At 38.8% G+C, this 22872-nt stretch overlaps 1 protein-coding gene across 4 annotated transcripts in view; it reads right to left on the reverse strand.

Moving 5' to 3' along the window:
* The window catches only part of Togaram1 (TOG array regulator of axonemal microtubules 1), a 64595-nt gene that overhangs the window by 12659 nt on the left and 29064 nt on the right, over positions 1 to 22872 (reverse strand). For 3 of the 4 annotated variants that reach the window (XM_034513910.2, XM_034513907.2, XM_076941832.1), the window contains 8 exons: positions 19732 to 19907; positions 17116 to 17269; positions 14295 to 14448; positions 10991 to 11096; positions 10310 to 10545; positions 7983 to 8141; positions 3318 to 3444; positions 1174 to 1292 (listed from right to left, as the gene is read on the reverse strand). In XM_034513910.2, the coding sequence (XP_034369801.1) occupies positions 1174 to 1292; positions 3318 to 3444; positions 7983 to 8141; positions 10310 to 10545; positions 10991 to 11096; positions 14295 to 14448; positions 17116 to 17269; positions 19732 to 19907 (1231 nt within the window). Of the gene's footprint in view, positions 1 to 225; positions 338 to 1173; positions 1293 to 3317; positions 3445 to 7982; positions 8142 to 10309; positions 10546 to 10990; positions 11097 to 14294; positions 14449 to 17115; positions 17270 to 19731; positions 19908 to 22872 lie in introns of all 4 variants that reach the window. The other variant, XM_076941833.1, reaches the window with a different exon arrangement.

Below are 22872 nucleotides of genomic sequence, written 5' to 3' on the forward strand. Positions count from 1 at the left end.
CAATGTATATGCAGACAATATATGTGAATATAGGCCCTCACGTCCCATGGTACTCATGCAGTGTAGACTTTCAATTTGGTATTAAACCTATACTGAAGTACATAAATAATATACACATCTATCTATCTATCTATCTATCTATCTATCTATCTATCTATTACTATTTTGCTTGCTGGTTTTATGTCAATTTGACACAAAAGCTATAGTCATCTGAGTAAAGAGAACCTGAGTTGAAAATTTCCTTCCATAAGGTTGGACTGTAGGCGTTTTTCTTAATGACACGGGAGGTCCAAGGCCGTAGTGGGTGGTGTCATCCCTGGGGTCGTGGTCCTGGGTTCTATAAGAAAGCAGGGGAATAAGCCACGAAGAGCCAGCCAGTCAGCAGCACTCTGTGATGGCTTCTGTATCAGCTCCTGCCTCCAGGTTCCTACCCTGATTGAGTTCATGTTCTGACTTCCTTCAATTATGAATAATAATGTGAAAGCTTAAGCCAAATAAACCCTTTCCTCTCAAAGTCACTTTGGTCATGGTGTTTTATAACTAGGACACCTAAGCACCTATTCAAAAACATTCTTTAAAATACATTAAAAATATATCAGACAGGGGCCTTCCAGATTTATAATATGCTTAAGTAACTTAACAACCATAATATGTTGACACTACGATTTTAAAAGTCTAGAAAACAATCATTATGACCTTTTGGTATGATTTTTGAATTACAAGAATTTAAGCTTGAGGACCTGAGCTCAATCACTGGGACTCATATAGTGGAAAAAGAGCCGACTCTTACAAACTGTTTGCTGACTTCCGAATGCTCACTGTGGCACATGCTTACCCTTCCAAAGACATGCACACACACAAAATGAACAATGTAATTTAAATATTTTTTTTAAGAAACTAGGTAACAGAAACTATATTGATAGTTTGAAAAATTTTAAAAATTCTATTGTCAGTATATAATGATTGTCTAATAGCTTAAAATTATACATACAGTAATACTTAATAAAAACTCAACAATATTAATTTTTAGTTGGCATTACAGATAACTAGTTAAATACACTAAAAACAGTTTGGTTTAAAAATGTTCTTTTCTACTGAGACAGATCATTAGAACATCTAGTTGAGATAATGAGGGTCATTTCTCAAACACTGTGGACGATCAGATCATGTTACCTCTCAGAAGAACTGAAAGCATCTCGAGAAACAGATGATGACCTTGTGTTCCCAACACTGCCAGTGTGAGAGCGCCTTCCTTTTGCTGATGGTGTGTCTAGTGGTATCTCTCCCAAACCCTGTAAGTAAACACAAAGTCAATGGGAGACATCTTAAAACTAGCAGTGGAATAGCTTACAAATCGACTTTTCAAAGCAGCCCTGATAAAACACAGTACTAATTCTATGAAGCCTGGAGAGAAGCTCAGTGGGTGGGTAAAAGGCCTTGCTGTGCATGCCTGCCTGATGGCCAGACTTTTTTCCTGGAACCCATACAGAAGCTGAGTTGAGGGGAGAACCAATTCTACAAAGTTGTTCTCTAACCTCCACATGGTCACCATAATATTCTCACAACTACACACAAACACACACACACACACTAAAATATTAAACATTTTTCTATTTATTCTACTTGAAATGACTCACAAATACAATCAACTTCATTTTACTCATTTCTTTGCATGGCTATTTTAGTAAGTTCTGTATGAGCAAGTTCTCTATGAAACAGTCAATATTAATAGGCAGAAAATTTAGTCTAAAATGCTTGTTACTATATATATTTGTATATCCCTTTATAATTGAGTTTTTAGCCCAAGGTCATTTAAAAAGTGACATGAAGTTACAATATAAAAAGTGTACATTAAGCACATTAAAAATGTATTTTTTTACATTTTACTACTATGCTCATTTTATAAAAATAAACATTGCAGTTATAGAAATGAACTGCTGTGCTATTATGTGGTTTGAATTTTAATCCGAGTCTTACAGTTCTAACATAACAATAGCCTAGCAAATAAGATTTTTTTCTAGCTTAGAGATTAAAAAAAAAAAAAAAGATTTTATTTATTTATTTTATATATATGACAAGAACACTATTGCTGTCTTCAGACACACCAGAAGAGGGCACCAGATCTCATAACAGATGGTTGTGAGCCACCATGTAGTTGCTGAGACTTGAACTCAGGACCTCTGGAAGAACAGTCAGTGCTCTTAACTGCTGAGCCATCTCTCCAGCTAAGATTTTCTTCAAACAGTGTCCTAACATCATTTACTTTTTCTTTTTTAATATTTACTTTAAAAATTATTTCCACTATTATTTTATGTGTTTTTTCTATCTGTATGTCTGTGTACCACATGTTTGTCCTGGTCCTAGGCATCCAGAAGAAGATACTGGTCCTGTGGAATTCAAGTTACAGACAGTCGTAAGCCACCATGTAGGTGCTGGAATTGAACCTGGGTCTTCTGGAAGAGTAGAATGTGCTCTTAACCACTGAGGCATCTCTCAGCCTCATAATTTAAATGTTAATAAGCAATGGACATTTATCCTTTAGGGCCAAGTGTACATACATCAAAATAGGGAACATAAAGTAATCTAAAAAACAACTCTTTAATTGTTTATATTCTTTATTTTTAAGGAAAAATAAGCCCTGTATTTATTTTTACTCATTTATTTCTTAATATATTAATTTATTACTTTATTTATTTGGAGGTTTTTTGTTTTGTTTTGTTTTGTTTGTTTGTTTGTTTTTTAGAGTAGGTATTATGTTGCCAAGGCTAAGCCAGCACTCAATATGCAGCTGAGGACACCCTTCTAATTTTCTTGCCTCTGCCTTTCAAATGCTGTGAATGCCTGGCTTATAAGCTTTTTGTTTTTGCCGGGCAGTGGTGTCGCACGCCTCTAATCCCAGCACTTGGGAAGTAGAGGCAGGTGGATTTCTGAGTTAGAGACCAGCCTGGTCTACTGAGTGAGTTCCAGGACAGCCAAGGCTATACAGAGAAACCCTGTCTCGAAAAACAAACAAACAAACAAAAAAACCAAAAACCAAAAACAAACAAAAAAAAGCTTTGGTTTTTTTTTTTTTTTTTTTTTTTTAAAGAATTATTTATTTAATGTGTGTGAGTACACTGTCTGTAGCTGTCTTCAGACACACCAGAAGAGGGCATCGGATCCCATTACAGATGGTTGTGAGCCACCATGTGGTTGCTGGGAATTGAACTCAGGACCTCTGGAAGAGCAGTCAGTGCTCTTAACCACTGAACCACATCTCCAGCCCCTAAAAGCTTTGTTTTAAAAATTGTTTTACATAACAAAGTTGATTTACATACCTTTTGCCGTAAATTTTTAACGGATTCTTTAATATATGGCAAATCTTTAGACGGGATATACTTTTCAAGTAGTTTTTCAAAGTTAGGATGACCCATCATGAGGAAAAGCATCTTTCGACCATAATACCTATGGATTTGTAAGAAATACATATATTAACAGATTCAGTTTCTGTCCTTGATATACTTTCCCCGAGGAAAGGGATAGGGGCTATGGACAGAGAGACTGCTAACCCCTTAGGCAGAGAAGTCACTGAGTGACTGAGTGAGAGAACGGCAGCCCCTTGCTTTCATATCTGCTCCCTTTTAAAGGCATTGCAGCTTCAATCTTTCAGCCATAAGTCAGATGGGAAGCATAAGTTTTGGCAATTCTTGATTTGTGTGTGTGTGTGTGTGTGTGTATGTGTGTGTGTGTGTGTGCACAGCAGTCCATATTTAAACCTGCATTCTGCAGAACTGAGAGCTAAGGGAATTGCATCATCTCTGTCTTAGCATCCTCATGCAAGGACTTTGCTGCTCCTCACCAGCCAAAAGGTCTGGCCTTTGTTTGTTAACCTTCTCTACATCCTGTCTTTCTGACTCTCTCTTTCTCCTTTCCTAACCCAAACTTACCTGGATGCCACTCTTCAAAATTCTATTCTCTATTATTTAAGTTACAAATGTAAAAAATGAACCCACTGTTAGATGACACAATTAAGGTTGATATGCGACTAAAATGGTGGGATAGTCAAGCTATGATTATGTTACATAAACTAAGCCAAACCCTCTTAAGGTAAAGAAGCCAGATGTCAATCTAATAGTGGAACATCAGGCATCATAGAGGTGCCTACTGGAGACATCTCGGGACAGAGATCTTAGTACCACAGTATTATTCCTAAAGGAGGACTGGCACTTAGACAAGTCACAGTTACACTTGTATTGACAAGTGTCAATACTACAGGAGACTGTAAGACTCAAAAGACAAGTTCATGTGAGAACAGAATGATCTCAGGACAGTCTGACAACCAGATCTCCTCAGTAATGAAACTGAAGAAAACCATATGACAGCCAAGAACAGGAACTTTCCCCACAGATAGAATAAAGTCTATAACTCTTCAGGTAACTACACCTACTCAACTGTAACTTCAAGAACAATTCAACCTGTTAGCCTAGACTATTAAGTCAAAAAGAGGTCTGCCATAATGCTCAGAAATATGGGAAAGGCTAAAACTAAGAAATTGAACAACTGACCTAAAAACCTGAGCACCGGTAAAACCCCCACAGACTAACTAAGCATTTTGTACTCTCCCAACTGCAGAGAACACAGGCTCTGTGGTGCAGCACTTTCCTAGTGTTTAAGGTTCTAGGTTTAACCTCAGCACAAAATGGAAAACACAAAGCAAAAGAGGGTGGGGCTATGTCAGGAGCAGCCTTGCTTATGCAGTGAAGGCCTATAATCAGCAACAGGCCTAAGTCAGCCATACGTGCTTGCTAACACAAAGTCTTGGTCTCTGTGGAAAAATACTGACCCTAAAACAGATAGCTATAAGATCTTGTAAACAGGCACCAGCCTGGATAGTCATAGACCTTGTGGATAGGTAGCCTTGGTGGATAGTAACAGCTTAGATAAGAAACAAGTGAATCATAGTCAAGAGTCATAGTGACCTGCTGCCTGCTTCTTCACCCAGCTGATACCCTGTTCTGGAAGATATCTGAGAACACCTACACTCCTGCATCATCCCCTTCCCCATATCCTGTCTTTATGTGTATACAACCCTTGTGTGAAAATGATAAAAATGACGGTTTGATCAGCCTATAGACAAGCCATGGTTCTTTGCATTCACCTGTTTCCCCCATTCTCTCTTTCAGGTGATCTTCCTGGACCCTGTTCACCGCCCTGCTGGACAGGGCAGGGCTAGTAAAAGATAAGGACACATCTTATAACCACTAGGAATTCTTTATCTCTTTCTTACTAGTCAATGATTTCATCCTCTTGAACTCTGTTTTGTTTTGTTTTGAAGCAGAGCCGTACTAAACAGCCCAGGCTATCCTTGAGCTTGAGATCACTCAGCCTGCTTCAGCTTTCCTCAGCTTTCTGAGTTGTAAATTACAGTTATTACTATGTCTGGCTCTCTTGGATTTTGTTGTTGTTGTTGTTGTTGTTGGTTTTTCTGTTTTTTTTTTTTTTTTTTTAGACAGGGTTTCTCTGTGTAGCCCTGGCTGTCCTGGAACTCACTCTGTAGACCAGGCTGGCCTCAAACTCAGAAATCCGCCTGCCTCTGCCTCCCAAGTGCTGGGATTAAAGGCGTGCACCACCACTGCCTGGCTTGGATTTTTCTAAATGTTTTTGTTTGTTTTGTTTTTTCAATACAAGGTTTCTCTGTGTAGCCCCAGATGTCCTGGAACTCACTGTGAAGACCATGCTAGCCTCATATTCATTGACCCACATGGCTCTACCTCTGAATGCTGGGATCAAAGGCATGCACCACCACCACTGGGCTTTTTATGGAACTTTTAAAATGGTTTCTCTAAGCTGTCTTACTCAAATTCCTGAAATTTGTATGAGATATCCCTTGTGCATGGGCCTCATCTAATCAGACTGTCCTTAGAATTAGAAAGCTTTCTGTGGGTACTTATGGAACAGGAGGTAAGAGAGATTCTACACCAGGGGATTCAAGTGGTTTATTTTACAGGACCTCTAGCAACACCTGAATTCTGCCATCAACTTTATTTTAACCACATGGAACACTAAGCAGGGGACTCAGTTGGGTCATGCTAGACTTCTCAAGTAAAGAACTGAATAACCAAAGCAGCCTTACACTGCTACATTGTGCTGATATCTTATATAACAATAGAAAATGCATTTACTCACAATATTAGCTTTTGGTATAAGGAATCCTACAAGATTTAACTCTAGATATGTGAATAACAGACATCTTTGTCTTAAAAGGTCAAAACATTTTAAATTCTTTAACTTTCTTGCACAAAGAATGCTCTTTCCACTTTAAAAAAAAAAAAAAAAAAAAAAAAAACAAAACAGCAATAAGAAAACCCAAAAAACAAATAAAAAAAAACCTCCAAAACAAAAGAAAAAAGAAACAAACAAACAAAAAAAAACCCCATGGTCTCTTTATATAGTCCTGGCTGGCCTGGAATTCCCTGTGCAGACCCAGAGATCCATTTGCTCTGCCACCTGAGTGCGGGATTAGAGGTATGCATTACCACTTCTTAAACCTATATATTTTGCCCATGCTTAGAGTGCCTATCATGTCCATCCCTCCTAAACGTACAAAACTGATCAACAAAGACTAAATAAATAACTTATTGAAGGGCAATAGTGATATAGAAAAGGAACTTACCCTATATTTCTGACTAAATAAAAATTTCCTGCTGATGTTGGAAAACTATTCTTGTGCACTGTGTATGAAGCAGTAACTTTATCATATTTTTTAACATCTTCTCCTTCTGATGAAAGTGACTAACCTAAGGTAATTGGTTTAATTAACAGCTGACAGCCTATAGCAGGGCAGGAGAGACTAGGTGAAACACCCAGGGAAAGAGTCAGACTTGGAGGAGGTTGGATGTAAGAAACTGAGGAGAGAGCCGGGCGGTGGTGGTGCACACCTTTAATCCCAGCACTTGGGAGGCAGAGGCAGGCAGATTTCTGAGTTCGAGGCCAGCCTGGTCTACAGAGTGAGTTCCAGGACAGCCAGGGCTACGCAGAGAAACCCTGTCTCGAAAAACAAAACAAACAAACAAAAAAACAAAAAACAAAAAACAAAAACAAAAACAAAGAAACTGAAGACAGGTAAAGAGCCACATGGCAGAACACAGATTAAAGTAAACAGGTTAATTTAGAGCTAGTTGGGAACAAGCCTAAGTGAAGGCCTAAAGCATTCTTATTAATAAAAGGTCTATAATCATTATCTGTGAGCTGATGCCTCAGAGACGGTCTGGCGGTATGCTACCGCTCTAGGTATTATGTTATAAACACTATCTTGCCTTCTTAGCTGATTGTTACTAACCTTCCTAGACTGGTTCAAGTAATAGTCATCCGAAATTTATAAAGTACTGTAAGTATAACTACATTATTTTCTGTTGTTAATATGTTGTTATTCCTATATTTGACATGTGTACCTCTTTGATTTTTATCTATTTGCTTTAAACACCTAATTTTTCCCAAAATTTATGTGACTTTTGCCCACAATAAAGTTCTGCCACTTTCCTGCTCATTCCAGTCTTGTATCATTCAATGATGTAAAATCTTACTAAGAATTATGAAGTGACATCTGTAAATTTGGAAAATTCACTATGTTCAGTATCACTTAAAATTGGTAAATAAGACTATCCCCCAGTGTCTATCATTTTTCCATTCAGAAGAATGTTTATTTCTTTTTAAAAATCTCCACCTTCTAAAGCCTTATTTCTAAATTTTCAGTGTGTGTAAAGGCACTGGCCTTCAAGCCTGGTGACTTGAATTCAACCCCAAGAACCCACGTGGTAGAAGGAGACTGAGCAAAATGCTCTGACTTTCACGTGCACACCATGACATGTGTGTCTTTCACGTGCACACCATGACATGTGTGTCCCACGGCACACGTGTTCCCCTGCCCTCACACACAAAATGAGCAAGTATAAATTTTTAATTATGAAAAAGGAAAAACTTAGAAAATATTACCAGTTATTCACCTGGTTTCTTGTGAACTGTCTTGAGCAAACTTGGCAGCAGCGGGCAATAAACGATCAGCCATATCCTTTGTTCCACATGAGACTCGCTCTGGTTCCATACACTCTACTACATCTGCCAGGTGCTGGGCTGTACATCTTCTTACTGCAATGTGCAGATGGCTACAAGAAAGCATGACGAAGTAAAAGTAAGATGAGGCATGAACTTTTTCCAAGAGTATATTACTGTTCAACAAATTTAATTTGTTAAAAATTTAACAACTCACTAATATTCCTAAAAGCTTAAAATGACAAAGGTTGCACATTATCTGTCCCCAAGAAGATACATCAAAAATGTCAATACTTTTTGTATTTATTAAGACTTGCTTTACTGTCTATTTTGTGATCAATTTTAGAGGTTCTATAGGATGCTGTAAAAAAAACGTGTATTCCAACGCTGTGAGATGGCACATTCTGCAGACAGCTATTAAATTCAATTGGTCTGTGTTATTAGTGAGTGTGGGAATGTGACTGTGGAAGCACACGTCAATGCGCGTATGTGAAGGAATCTGTTCTCTTCTCCATCATAGGATCTGGGACAGAATTCAAGTAGCCAGGGTCGGAGCAGAGGCCATTACCTGCTGAGCTATCTCATCTTCTACTCAAGTTTAGCACTCAGGTTTCTTTGTTGATTTTTAGTTTCGCTGACCTATTAAAAGACTTGATAAGATAATAAAGTCACACACTAGTACTGTATCAAGATCCTTCTGATCTTTCATTCTCCTTAGTGTTTCTTTGATGAAGTTAGGCATCTCAACATTAACTATATTTGTAATTATTGTAACTTCTTGATAAACTGTTGCCTTCATTAATATGTATTATCATTATCTTTTCTGACACGTGGTTTCAACTCTATTTCATTAGGTATCAAAACAGCTACACTTGTTTATGCTTCAAAGGTTGACATCCATGCTTTGACTCTCAGTTGGTCTCTCTTCCAGTGAGGTGCACTTCCTATAAACAGATCTGGAATTTAATCTCATCAGCTGGTCTGCAACTTTTACTTTTATTATTTATTTTGAGGCATGTTTCCACTACATTGTTAGGCAGGCCAGGCTAATTTCTAACTCAGACATCTGCCTTCTGCCATCCAAGGGCTAAGATGAAAGCATGCAGCAGCACACCCAAATGATCGTATCTGTTAATGGTGCCTCTTTCTATTTAAGGTTATTATGGAAAGGCTGGTAACGGGCAGTTTTGTTAACTGGTTCTGGAGGAGTGGACTAGTGCTAGTTCTTCTCTTCTCCCTGTTCATATTAGGGCTTCTTTACTGTGCCAGGAATAGAGGGTTTTCTCATGTTCAACTCTTCCTCTCACGAAATGTATTCTTTCTTGTGCTCACATGAATGACTTTCTTCTTTACTGTACAGTATTCCTTGAGTGTTCTCCTCAGTGCTGGCTTGGTTGTCATGAATTGCCTGTTGTGCATTATGTAGAAAGATCCTCGTTTCTCCATCGGATTTAAAAGACAGCTTTCTCTTACATCTCGGTCAGCAGCTATTTCCTTTTATGACTTAAACTACATCCATGTTTCCTGGGTTCTGAGCTGTGAGACATGTGATGTGATTCTGAGATGCCTGTCTTTATAGGTTAGCTGTAAGGGTTTTTGTTGTTGTTGCTGAAGTCATTTTTAAAAGTGTGTATGAATATCTGAGTACATGTGTGTGAATATGTCTGCTATGTAATGAGTGTGGAGGTCAGAGGACAACTCACAGGAATAGTTTGCATCTTGCAGCATGTAAGAACTGAGGACCAACCAAAAGTGACCAAGCATGGTGGCAGGCGGCTTTGCCAGCTGAGCCCTCTGACCAGACCCTTCATCATAGCTTTTAATATTGTTTCTCCGCTTTGCATTTTTGACAATATTTTTATTAGCATTCATTAATTAATACATAATAATGGATTTCATTATGCCTTTTTTACATCTTGACTATGATTTGCCATGAAAAGGTTCTTTTCTGGTCAAGACTATTTGAAGTTATAAATGCCTTTATGATTAGAGTTGCATTTCCATGCCAGCCTCAGAGACAGCTTCTAGCCCATCATCATCTTACCTAAAGTCCCAATGTACTCATGAAGAACATGACTGACAACAGCTAAGCTTTACTTAGTTTCAGATCTTTGAACATACGTGATATTATTAGGAAAACAATATTATGTTTCTTTTCATGCTTAACACAGGACTCTATTGTAGAAACTATTTGTGCAAAATTTGCTTTTATCCTCACTATCCACAGAAGCACAATCTAGTTTGTAGTTTGAGGGTATTTCCAGATTATTTTGAACATTACCTCTGTCCTCCATTGATGAGGGAAGTGACTGCACGCGCAGGAGTTACATTATTAACCATAGCTCTCAATGCCTTGTCAACGTCTTCCCTTATGAATGTATTCGATTCTCCAGCCTTGTGCAACAAAGCTCTTACTGCAGTATCTAGTTCTTGATCCATGCTCTTTTTCAGGTATGTAAAAAGGTCACCTAGGCACACCACAGCAGCCCGGGACACTCCAGAGCGTAAATTTTTCACCTAAAAAACAATTATGAGACAGAACTTTTCACATGTTAGAAACTCAGCAATATCACTCTGGAATTCATCTTTAGTATTTAAATATCATAAAATTATATGTTTGCTTGTTTAGTTAAGGTTTCTCTCTGTAGTCCTGGTCATCCTGAAACTCACTATGTAGACCTTGCTGCCCTTAAACTCACAGAGATCAGCCTGTATTTGCCTCCCCACTGCTGGGATTAAAGGAATGCACCACCATGCCTGGTCATGATTATGCATTGTTATATATCCTAAAAAATCAACATCAAATATCTTTTCAAATATTACAAATAAAGTATGCTCTACACATATAAGTACACTCAAATCAGAAAATGTAGAGTTGTCTAAACAATGTGAAAATCAAGTTAAGTGTGGTATGTTAACTCCTAATTAATTAAACAGTCCTCAATTTATCACAAAGCATTACCTCTTGAACTACTGCAAAGATTGTTTCATGTAATTTTGTGTTCAACAGGTCGGAATGAAAAGCAGCTAAGCATCGGACAAAATTCAGTCCCTCCATCTTCTTCTCCCTATGGACACAGGAATGACAAAGTCATAGAACAGAATCTCCAATGTCTTTTCTTTTCTATTTTTCTTTTTCTTTTTTTTTTGGCAATGAGGAAATTACTTTCTTATTTTTTATTTCTTTACTTATTATTTAGTAATCTCCAACATCTCTCTATAAAAATTTTTAACAACAAAATCCACCATAAGAGTCAAGCTGAGTCATGATTTTTCTCAGTAAAAGTGCCGTCTTCTTTCTGGAGAGTAGGAGACAAAGAACAAACCAAGCTAAGAAAAGCAGTGAGAGAAAAAGAAGGTCAAAAGTGACTTGTTAGCTCCCTGGTAAGGAAATGACTCAGAGCAGTGAAAACCAACATGCTGATTTCTAGAGTTTGTATTTATATCTTTCATTTTCAGACTTAAGGGGTCTGACGAAGGGTGGACACTAACAAAGTAGGTTGGGACTCAGCTGTTAGTTAGGCGTAACATCATATTTGATGATTTTCATTTCTATGTATAAAGAATGTGAAGGATCAAACCAGTGTAGTTGGTAATACTGCTGGTGTCCACCATGTGTGCACTATGTGTGAGGATGGGCACATAGCACGGCATGTATACGGAGGTCAAAGGACAACCGCTGGGAGCTGGTTCTCTTTACCATGGTTTCTTGGATCCAACTCAGGCTGTCAGGCTTACAGTGCTAGCAATTTTACCTGCTGAGCCACCTCACTAGCCTAATTTTGTTGTTGTTTATTGTTGTTGTGGTGGTGGTGGTCCTGCCTGGCATGTGTATATGTATTATCTGTGTGTGTGCACATGTGGATATGAGTGGAAAAGCAAGAGATCCAAACTGGATATCTTCCTCAATTACTCTCTACGTATCCAAACAGGGTCTCCTACTTGATCCCAGAGCTTGCCAATTCAGTTATGTAGCTGCTGTGTGGACCAGAGCCTCATGTATCTGATGACTTCTGAGCACCGGAATTGTGGTGGGCATTAATGTGGATGCATGAGGATTCAAACTCTGATATCCACGGAACCATTTCCTCAATCTATATTTTCAGTGTTTTTATTAGTTTTTATATATACCTTCAGATTTATCACTCTTTTCTTCTACCATGTCTAGTCATCAGTTAATCCCATTCAGTATATCTGTCATCTCAAAAAGTAAAATTTTCATCTGGACATAATATATTTGTATTTTTAAAAATACTTTAAGTCTTCAGCTTCACATATGGAATACAATTATAATTATAGTTATGTTTATAAAATTTATTATGTATCATTTTCATATTAATTAAAATTGTTTGTTTTATATCTTCTTAGACTTCTATTTTCCTTCTGTTTTTGTCAAGCTTTACATCCCCAAGGCTCAGGGAGCAGTGTGGAAGAGGGAACAAGAAAAAAAACAAAAACAAAACCATGAGCCAGAGGATCAAGCAGTCTTCTGAACAACTGTGCCTCACAGGAATGTCAGCAGCTAAACCCGGAGAGTATCACTGATATGACTACCTAAGCACGAGCTGAAGAAAGATGCTAAGATTAGACAAGAATAGATACATTAGGTCTGAGGCTCCCAATATGTCTATAATCAGCTCAAGCTGAACACTACTCATCCACCTTCACTTACATGATCTGTCTCCCTGCGCTTTCTCACTCTGCTCTCTCTTACTCTCCCCACTCTTCCACTTCCCAAGCCCGGCTATGTCCAGTCTGCTTTCCTTTCTTTCTGCCCTGGGCTCTTTCAAGTGCTTCTGGATCTTTGCTCTCTTACCAACAATAAGAACCTCCCCTAAATGGAGTGCCCCCTTGCAAACACTATGGTGGATGGGACTAGGGTGGATGGGGAGAAGTCCATGGAGTCTAGAAGAGGGTATCAGATCCCATGGAGCTATAGGTATAGATGACTGTGAGCCATCACATGGATACTTGGAATCATAATCAAGTCCTCTGTAATGGCAACAAGTGTTCTAAATCACTGAGCCATCTCTCCAGCCTTAGATAGTTTCAAATTCATATATTCTATTGTCTTCTTGCTTGTGGGTTTGGGTGAGGGGGTATTATAGACAAGGTATTATATAGCCCATGCTGGCTCAAACTCACTATGCAGTAGTCTGGCTCCCTGCTGCAACTTCCCAGGTGCTCTGATTTTAAGTGTCCACCATCTCAAGCTATCTAATACACAACAGCAGAGTTGAGAGCTCACAACAGAGATATCTGCCAACTAAAATATATACTCTCTGGTGATTTACAGAAAACAGTTGCCAAGGAAAGACTATCCCTGATATATACAATGAATGTAGCTTGGAGAACACCAGAGGACTGAATTGCACAGTACTCCTAAAACAGAATAAAAGAATCAGAAAGCACTACAGCAGGAAAAGAACCAACAGGCTGATCTTTCTAAGGCAAAGTGAATTTACCAAGACAACAAAAAAATATAGTATCAATTTAACAAAATAGTGGCTATAGTGTTGGTGACATGAGTCTTAACTGAGAGACAATTAAAGAAGTGAATAACTAAACAGGAGGTAAAGCTGTAGAGACGAAGAGTCACTGAGACTTTAAAATAGGAGACATACTAAGTACTGGGGGTCAATCTAAGGGTGCAGGGCATGTGTGTAAGCCGTGAGTAAGACCCCAAGCTCAAGGGCACAGTTTGATGCTGATGCACATAGTCTGGCAGAGGAGGGCTGATGATGAGGTTTAGAACTGGACTGTAAGCTCTTTGAGGGGATCCAGGAGAAAATGAGAAAAAAAAGAATGCTACCAGACGCTCCAGCCGAAACCTGCCAAGTATTTACAGAATGTGGGATCCCCCCCCCTGCCCCCGCCAAACCCCTAAGACAGGGTTTCTCTGTCTTGACTTGCCCCAGCTGTCCTAGAACTCACTCTTTAGACCAGGCTGGCCTGGAATTCAGTGATCCACATGCTTCTGCCTTCTGAGTGCTGGGATTAAAATCCTGATGCTGTAGTTGTTTCCAAAATTGCTTGTTATACATTATATTTCAAGTTAATTATGAGACGTATAGTCCAATACCAAAGGTTTTACATAACATAATGAAACTGAACTAAGCCCTTATGACATAGAAGTTAAAACATAATTGCTAACACATCTGGGCCAGAGGTAGCTACATTAGTAAGTTCAAAAGGCTCAGATGCCTAAGAACTAAAATAATCTTCAGTGACACTATGAAGAATATTAGGAAGGGTTGCTAACTTACCAGTCCTCATCAGCTAAAAGCCGTAAGGCTTCTGTAAGTGCTATTTCTGGTTTGGAAAATGGCCGAAGTTCTAATGAATCCATTATCTCTGGACTGTGAGTGACAGAAGACATTCTTTCTTTATATTGTGGAATGATTCCAGGAGATGGTTCATCTAAAATAAAACATTAAGTAAGTCAAGAAGAAACCTTTATATAAAGGACACAAGCATACGGATTTCCTAAACAAAACTCCAGTGGCCCAGGCTCTAAGATCAAGAATTGATAAATGGAACCTCATGAAACTGAAAAGCTTATGAAAAGCAAAGGACATAGTCCATAGGACAAATCAGCAACCTACAAATTGGGGGAAAAATCTTTACTAACCCCACATGTATAGAGGGCTAATACCCAAAATACATAAAGAACTCAAGAAGCTAAACTCCAAAAAAACCCAAACAATCCAATCAAAAAAAAAAGGATATAGAACTAAACAGAGGATTCACAACAGAGGAATCGTGAATGGCCAAGAAGCACTTAAAGTATGGGGAGGTCTGGGGTGTGAGGGTGGGGACATCCTTTTGGAGACTAGGTTTGGGAGGAGGGGGAGGAGGAATGGGATGAGGAACAGTCGGAGGGCGGACCAGAAGGGGGACAATGACTACATTGTAAAAAAGCACTAAAGAATAATAATAAGAAAAGGGAAAAACAGAACAAAAGGAATCAATGTGGTCTAATTTCTAAAAGCTGTGTGTATACTTATTTTACTACACACCTATTAATTTAACAATAAAGAACATTGATCTCTATAGAGACAATTATAACAACACAGATTTTTTTCTATTGACACATAATATTTTTATTAATTTATTCTTTGACAATTTTACCATGTATGTAAAATACTGTGGTACCACAATTCATCTACCGTCTCTTCTCCCCTTACCCACACTCTATCAATATAGTATTGATGACTATTATAAATCTGAAGCCCAAGTGTAGCAATATGACTGTGCTTCTTTCATAATCAGGTATTTACCAGACATTTTCAAGGCACTAAGACACTGGGAAAACATTGTCTCCCAATAATACCCTGAGAGCAATGCACAATATAAGACTATGTATTAGAAAGGGGAAAAAACAAAGAATGAGCCTTTGTGAGGAAAGAAAAAATCAATTTGTTCTCTTTTTATTTAATGATTTTTAAAAAGAAATTATTAAGTACTAGAAAATAATTATCATAAAAGATTTTACCCATGATATTGGTAAGAAAATCTTAAAATTAAAAGAGTAAGAACTTTCATTTGATGTTGTTCACTAATTATACATACAAATGTTTTAAAAATTGAACTCTAAAGGCAACAATGTATTAGCCATACTTTATTGAGTTCTTTATTATAGACCTTGATAAGTGTTTTACAGATTCTTTCTCTCTTTAGAAATTTAGTTTACCTGGTGTTATTACATGAGTCCGCGTGGTTGTCTGTAAAAGCCAAGAAAAACCAAAGGTAGCTGGGGCCACCCAACACAGGTGCTAAGAAATAGTACGTCACATGGTAGGAAGGCGGTGCCAAATGATGCCAGAAACAACCCACTTCAATTAGCTTTTCTGGTTCAGATCTACTTTTCTTTGGGCATCATGAATGTACACACACACACACACACACACACACACACACACCCCTAAAAGGAATTGTATATAAGCCAGGGCAGCACACACTCAGAATCTCAGTATTTAGGAGGTAGAGACAGAATGATCTGGAGTCATCTGAGGCAACATAGTTTGTTTAAGGCGAGCCTATGTGACACAAAACCTTATCTTAAAAACACTACCACTCATGCTCCACTGAGGAGCCCTAATCTTATATACACATGAGCCTACTAACAGGGCTTCATGGATCAAAGAAAAGGACATGCAGTTGTGTAGTATACCCAAGATCTATTCATTGGTCTTAAAGACACCCCAGGAGATGGCTCAGTCATTAAATGCTTGACATGTAAACATTATTTCCATCCCTAGGATCCACGTAAAAAGATGAGCATGGTGACACAGGCCTCTAATCTCACCAGATGGAAGCAGACAGGGAAAGATCCCTGCAGTTTGTAGCCAGCAAGTCTAGTTGATTTTGCAAGCTCCAGGTGCAGTGAGAGACTCCAACTCAAAAAATAAAGCAGAAAACTTAGATGCCAACCTATAGCTTACAAAAACACACACACACACAGGAGTGCATGAATACAAACAGTTAAGTGCATAAAGCCAAACATGGACATGGGTATACACACACACACACACATACACACACACACACAGCCACACCTCAGGAACCATGGCACTTACTCTTGCCTATGGGTAGAACACAGTAGTGCTCAAGGACAAACTGAACAAATGATCACTAGTGACTTACATTTTTTAATTACATTTTTGTATGTGTGCATGCAACACTGCACTTATGAAGAGCAGGGGATTACTGGTGAGTTAGTTTTCACCTTTGACCATGTACTTCCTGGGATTTAAATGTAGCTTCAGGTTTGACAACAACCACTTTTACCCTATGAGCTAGCTCACCAGCCCTAGACTGACTGTTCTGGTCACTATCTCAATTACCCTAAGTATAACAACACAATAGCATTTTTTTTAGTGAAAAGGGAATAATTCTAGTGAGTATAGAAGGGACTGTTGAGTCAATCTGGATCTGAAAACAATCCAACAGTTTCATAAGCTGAACTAAATTAGAGCTGTTCCCTGGTCTTAAAGCTAGGCAAAGTCAGAAGCAAACCTAAGAAGCAGCTCCGTGACGCTCTGTTGTGACAACTGTATTTTACCAAGCATTCACAAAACAACTTACTCTCAGATGTCATTTTCTCAGTTCCTGGATGTTTTATTCGTTCCCAGGGATTTGTCTCTTTCCGTTCACAATCTTTAGCATCAAAAAGTTCTTTTTCTTCCTTTCTTTTTTGTCTCATTTTGTCATAAGTAGATTTTGCAATAGAAACTTTAGTCTGCAAGAAAAAGTTGAAATATCTGGAATCACTCAAGAAGCTTACCTTTTAAAATATCTTTATCTCAGAAAAGCGTGAGCAAGCATGGTGAGAAAGGGCAAGTGACCAGGGGAAATACATAAGCACATGAAGTGACTATAGAAAACACACTGTACTCGCTGTTTTGAGACAGGATCTCATATCATATAGCCCAGGTTGGCCTTTCCCTTTCTCTACAGTCCTAATACTTTGAACCTATGATTTTCCTGCCTCTTCCTCTTCACGTGCTAAGATTATAGGCACACATTATTGATTTTGGACCAACTAAGAGTTTTTTAATCCTTATTTTACAACTCCTAAAATCTGAAAGAATTATATAGTTGTCGGGAGCCATAATGGGACAAGCTAATAATGAGCAGATGATCATCCTGAAATGCTTGCCTCGGATTATTATATAATCTGCGACGAGTGTGCCCCATTAGCAAGGCTATGGTGGACGTGATTTTGGGAAAGATTCCTGCTATTAATATGCTTTTCCCATTATTACTATTATTAGACATATGCTACTATCACCAAGTAATAGCACACCCCTTTGTAGCAGATCTCTGCAGATCCACGAAGATGTACTGTCTTGTAGTGATACTATATAGACAAATAGATGACTTCTTAAGTCTTAATGATGATCTTATAAGAATTCCTAAAATTATATCAGTGATTACTAAGCTCTTTGATAACGGGACTGCTATTAAGTCTCTTAGGCATAGTCAAACTGCAATGAGAACTCTGCCAGTCTCCTGAGTGTTATCAGTTAATTGCCCCAAGAGAGATAGTAACTGGATCTTCTCCTGCCCAGAGCACATTCCAAGAGGTCATAAAACCATTAGCCTAGGTTACTAGAGGGAATCTAAAATTTATTATAGGTACCAGGACAGAAGAGAAAATATTGCCTGGGTTTATCTATACAAAACTTCACTAATTTCTTAAGTTATAGTTTCAAACTTTCTGCGAACCTGTGGAGCTAGACAGGTGATGAATGTCTAGTTAGATAATTACTCCTAATGGGTATTCATGTAAACATTTTATGTTGTAAACTTCTATTTCAATTTATGACTTGAAATTTGGTGTGAACTTGTGATGAACCTTGTAACATGTGACCATGTGCTCTGAAAGATGTATAAGTTCTGAGGACAAAGAGATGAGAGCAGTTAGAATGGTGAGTTAGACTAGTCAGTTAGTTAGTTAGGACCCCATCGCCCTTTCCTTTCCCCCTGCCTAGAATTTTTCTCCCTTAGAATTTTACTTTGTTAGAATCTTTTCTTCTTCCCCACTCAGGACCTTTCCACGTTTCCCCTCAGATAGCTTTCATAGGATACTTTTTACACTAAATAAACTCTATAGTAACTTTTCTAAAGTGTCTTTTCTTCTTGTAAGTTAGAGCCCAGCAGTTCCTGCTGAGATAGAACAAAGACCACGTTGCCTAATCCTCTGCTGTTAGGCTACAGGTGTTAATCACCCTAGCCTGCAGTCCATTGACCCTCAGAAGAAGTTTTTAGGATAGCACAGGGCTATTTACTTAACACCTTGCTGGTCTTAGGGCCAGGATGCTGACTGCAGGTCAGCTACAGTAGCATAGGGGCTGCCTCGGAGAAGAACCGGACGGTGGGAGGAGGAGAAGAAAGAAGAACCAGCTGCATCTCTCTCTCTCCCCTTCTCTCACCCCCAAGCCGGGGGCGAGGGGGTTGGCTCCCGGCATATAGTACTAATAATTAAATCTATGCTTAAGGATATCAATCTGTCAGTGTTTGAAAATACCCCATAAACTGTTGAATATATACACGTGCACAACCATATTATATAAACCATGAGTACAGCATAAAAGCAAACTATATATCACAAATTTAAGTAATTAAAAATCAGAAATTTCAATTACCTAAAATATTAAAAATATAAATCAAGGTGTGGGGTGACAGTTCTGTGTATACAGAGTATACTGTTCAAATTTGCTGAACTTAGAACTGTAAAGCACAAATAAAGCCAGGCATAGTGGTATACTTCTAGTTCTTCTATAAGAGGGAAGATGGAAACAGTAGAATTCCCAGAAAGTCTGTACAGCAACTAGCCTGCCTTATACAGTATAGTGATGGAGATGTTCCTTCAAATAAGGCGCAAGCGGTGGACCAACACACAAAGTTGTGTTCTCACTTCCACACAAACAAACATGCGCGCGCGCACACGCACACACACACACACACACACACACACACACACACACGCACGCACACACACACACACACACGCACGCACGCACGCATGCATACATGCACACACAAACCCATACACACACCTATACATGCATGCACATGTAGGAATACACAGACAAGTTCAAAATAAAAGTAAAGTTGTTAATTAAATGAAGTTTGCCACCCCATATCTTATATAAAGTACATTTTAAGATATAGATAAATATTAATAGATAATCTCACATCTTTGTCATTTTCAACATCAAGATATAGTGGAGTATTATGCTGGACTGCTCTTCCATAAACCCCCGATGGTGGTTCAATGCTTGGTTTCACTGAAAATGTATCCTCATTTTCCACAGAGGATATCACTGGCTGGTTGCAAGTTGTTGGTACTGAATTTGGATTTCCAAATACACCTGCAAACCATCAAACAGTTATTGTTTATGTTGTGGCACTCCAGATAACAAATTTTAATATCACATATTTCATTTAAAAAACAAACAGTACACTGTCAAACACATGTTAAATAACCGTGAAATGCACAAACAAATACCCTAATCATACAAGAAGACAGTTGTTTCTGAAAATGTAGGTGAAAATCACATATTTAAGTGAAGTTCATGGGAAGACTCATAGAAAGACTGTTGTGAACTATATATTTAAGAACTATATATATAAGATGATTTCTAAACGCAAAACTTTAAACTGGAACTTGTTTAGATACACAAGGAAGAGAGGAAAGCATAAATTCTAAAGTAGATTTCCACAGTTTTATGGAAAGTTGGACCAAAAAAAAAAAAAAAACCTAACAACAAAAAAGCTATGTCCAAGGTATAGTGGTTTGAGTAAAAATGAACCCCATAGGCTTGTAAATTTTAATCCTTGGTCACTAGGGAGGGGCGCAATTTGAAAAGATGGAACTATGGCTTTGTTGGAGGAAGTGTGTCCCAGAGAGTATGCATTGAGGTTTCAAAGGCCCAGGCCAAGCCTTTCTCTTCCTGCTGCCTGCCTGTAGATCAAGATGTAGAACTCCCAGCTATTTCTTTAGCACAGTGTCTGCATGCTGTCATGTTTCCCGCCACAGGATAATGGACTAAGCTCTGAAAATATAAGCCAGTCCCAATTAAGTGTTTTCTTTATAAGAGTTGCTGTGGTCATTGTGTCAGAGGAACAGAACACAGACAAAGACACAATAGAAATTGAAATTATAGACAACAACTCTTCAGGAATAGTCTAGAGATAATTTGAAGAGTTTTCAATGAGATTATCAAATTAAGTATTTCCAAGAAATTCTATTTCATAATATTTAACAAAAAGATGCCTTCCTTGCTGTGTATCTTACCCATCTTAGTTTTTCAGTTAAGAAAGAACTAAGGAGCACTATCATTCACCTACCTCTGCCTTCTGACTGCACACACAACAGCAGTATGAAGCACTGCCTACAAATATCACAACCCAAGCTGGCAGCAGAACTTGACAGCATAATCCATATGGGTATTTTTTAAATAGACAAAATCTAAGAGTTAAATGGTCATGGAAATTTATGTCAAGGTTCCAGAAAATTATGGAGTCCTGGCAATGCATGACAGAAACAGTTTCTATGCAAGGGGGACCCTGAGAGGCTACTGAATGAAACTGTCCATACAGTCTCAGGCATTTGAACACTTGGTCCCCACTTGTTGATGTTATTTGGAGGTGTGGCCTTGCTGGAGAAGTATGCCACTGGGAAGGCCAGCTTTGAGAGTTTATAGCCTCACTCTACTTCCAGTTTGCCCTCTCTGCTCCTCCTCCTACCACCATGCCTGTCACCTGCTGTCAGGACTCCCTACCATGATGGGATAGTATCTTCCATGGCCTCTGCTTTAGTTTTTGACTCTAGGTTCCTCCCTGAGGTCCTGCCTTGGCTTTCCTTCCTGATGGACTGTAAATTATAAGCCACATAGATCCTTTCTTTTCTCAAATCAGTTTTACCACAGCAACAGATTCCATTGGACAAGCTCTGAACATGAAGCCTAATTTGTAACGTAGACCTCAGTAGGTAACAATCCCAGGACCACGGAATGTTTTTGAAGGAAGCTTCATGCACAGAGGGGGGCCGGCTCAAGAAGAGGGCAATGTGCTGCAGATAGTAGAGCTAGAAGCCCAGGGCTACTCAAAGACAGACAACCAGAAATTGTGATCACAAGGCACATGGTTCAAGGGTTTGGCAGCAGTTCCCTTGAGTTTCTATCTTGCTTCGGTCTGATCTTTCCTTGGCTTTATTCCTCCTTTTTGAAATGGGCATGTTTACTTTGTGTCATTGTATACTGAAGTGTGCAACTTGGTTTTACTTTATTTTAAAATTTATTTGATCTTATTGGGGTTCATGCTATAAGACAGCCTTCAATCTCAAGAAATTCTGGACTTTTTAATGGTGAGATTATGGAAAGTTTTGAAGTTGGAACAAATACATTTTATATCATGAGATGATCATGAACTTGTAGGGTCAAAGGTGGAATGTTATGATTTAAAAGTGATGTGTTTGAACATCAAACTGACAAGGGGTGCAGACTTGTGATAATAAATCTACTTGACTGAAATTAAAGTCATCTTAGAAACAGCACCTCTGGGTTAGTCAAGGAGGACATTTCCAGAGAAGCTGACTGAGGGATGATGCACCTTGAAGGTGAGTGGGGTGGGGTCCTACACTGAACAGAAAGCAGGAACTAAGCTGAACACGAACATTTATCTCTCGGCTCCTTACTGCAAATGCAGTGTGACCAGCTACAGTACAGCCATTATGACTTTCCCGCCGCAATGCACTCTATTCCCTTAAATCCTGGGCTAACACACAAAGATAACTTCACCTCTACAACAATCACTGTTCCTTAATATCTCTTAACATCAATGGACTCAATTCCCAAATTAAAAGACACAGGCTAATGGACTGGATACATAAACGGGATCCAGCATTTTACTGCATACAGGAAACCCACCTCAGTGACAAAGACAGATTCTACCTTAGAGTAAAAGGCTGGAAAACAATTTTTCAAGCAAATGGTCCTAAGAAACAAGCTGGAGTAGCCATTCTAAAATCTCCAGCCTGAGAACACAAAAGGAGGGACTCACGGCTCCACCTGTATAGGTAGTTGAGGGTGGCCTTGCCAGGCATCAGTGGAAGTGGACAGACTTGGTACCTTAAAGTTTGGATTCCCTAGTGTTGGGGAATTTCAAGAGCAGGGAGGTAGGAATGAGAGGATGGTGGGAGCCACCCTCATAGTAATTGGAGTGGGGTAAGGGGTTAGGCATCAGTGGAAGTGGAGGGCCTTGGTGCCTGAAAGATTGGATTCCCTAGTGTTGAGGAATTTGAGAGCAGGGAGGCAAAAATGGGAGGATGGTGAA

The sequence above is a fragment of the Arvicanthis niloticus genome, chromosome 11 (genome assembly GCF_011762505.2).
Source record: "Arvicanthis niloticus isolate mArvNil1 chromosome 11, mArvNil1.pat.X, whole genome shotgun sequence".
NCBI lineage: Eukaryota > Metazoa > Chordata > Mammalia > Rodentia > Muridae > Arvicanthis > Arvicanthis niloticus.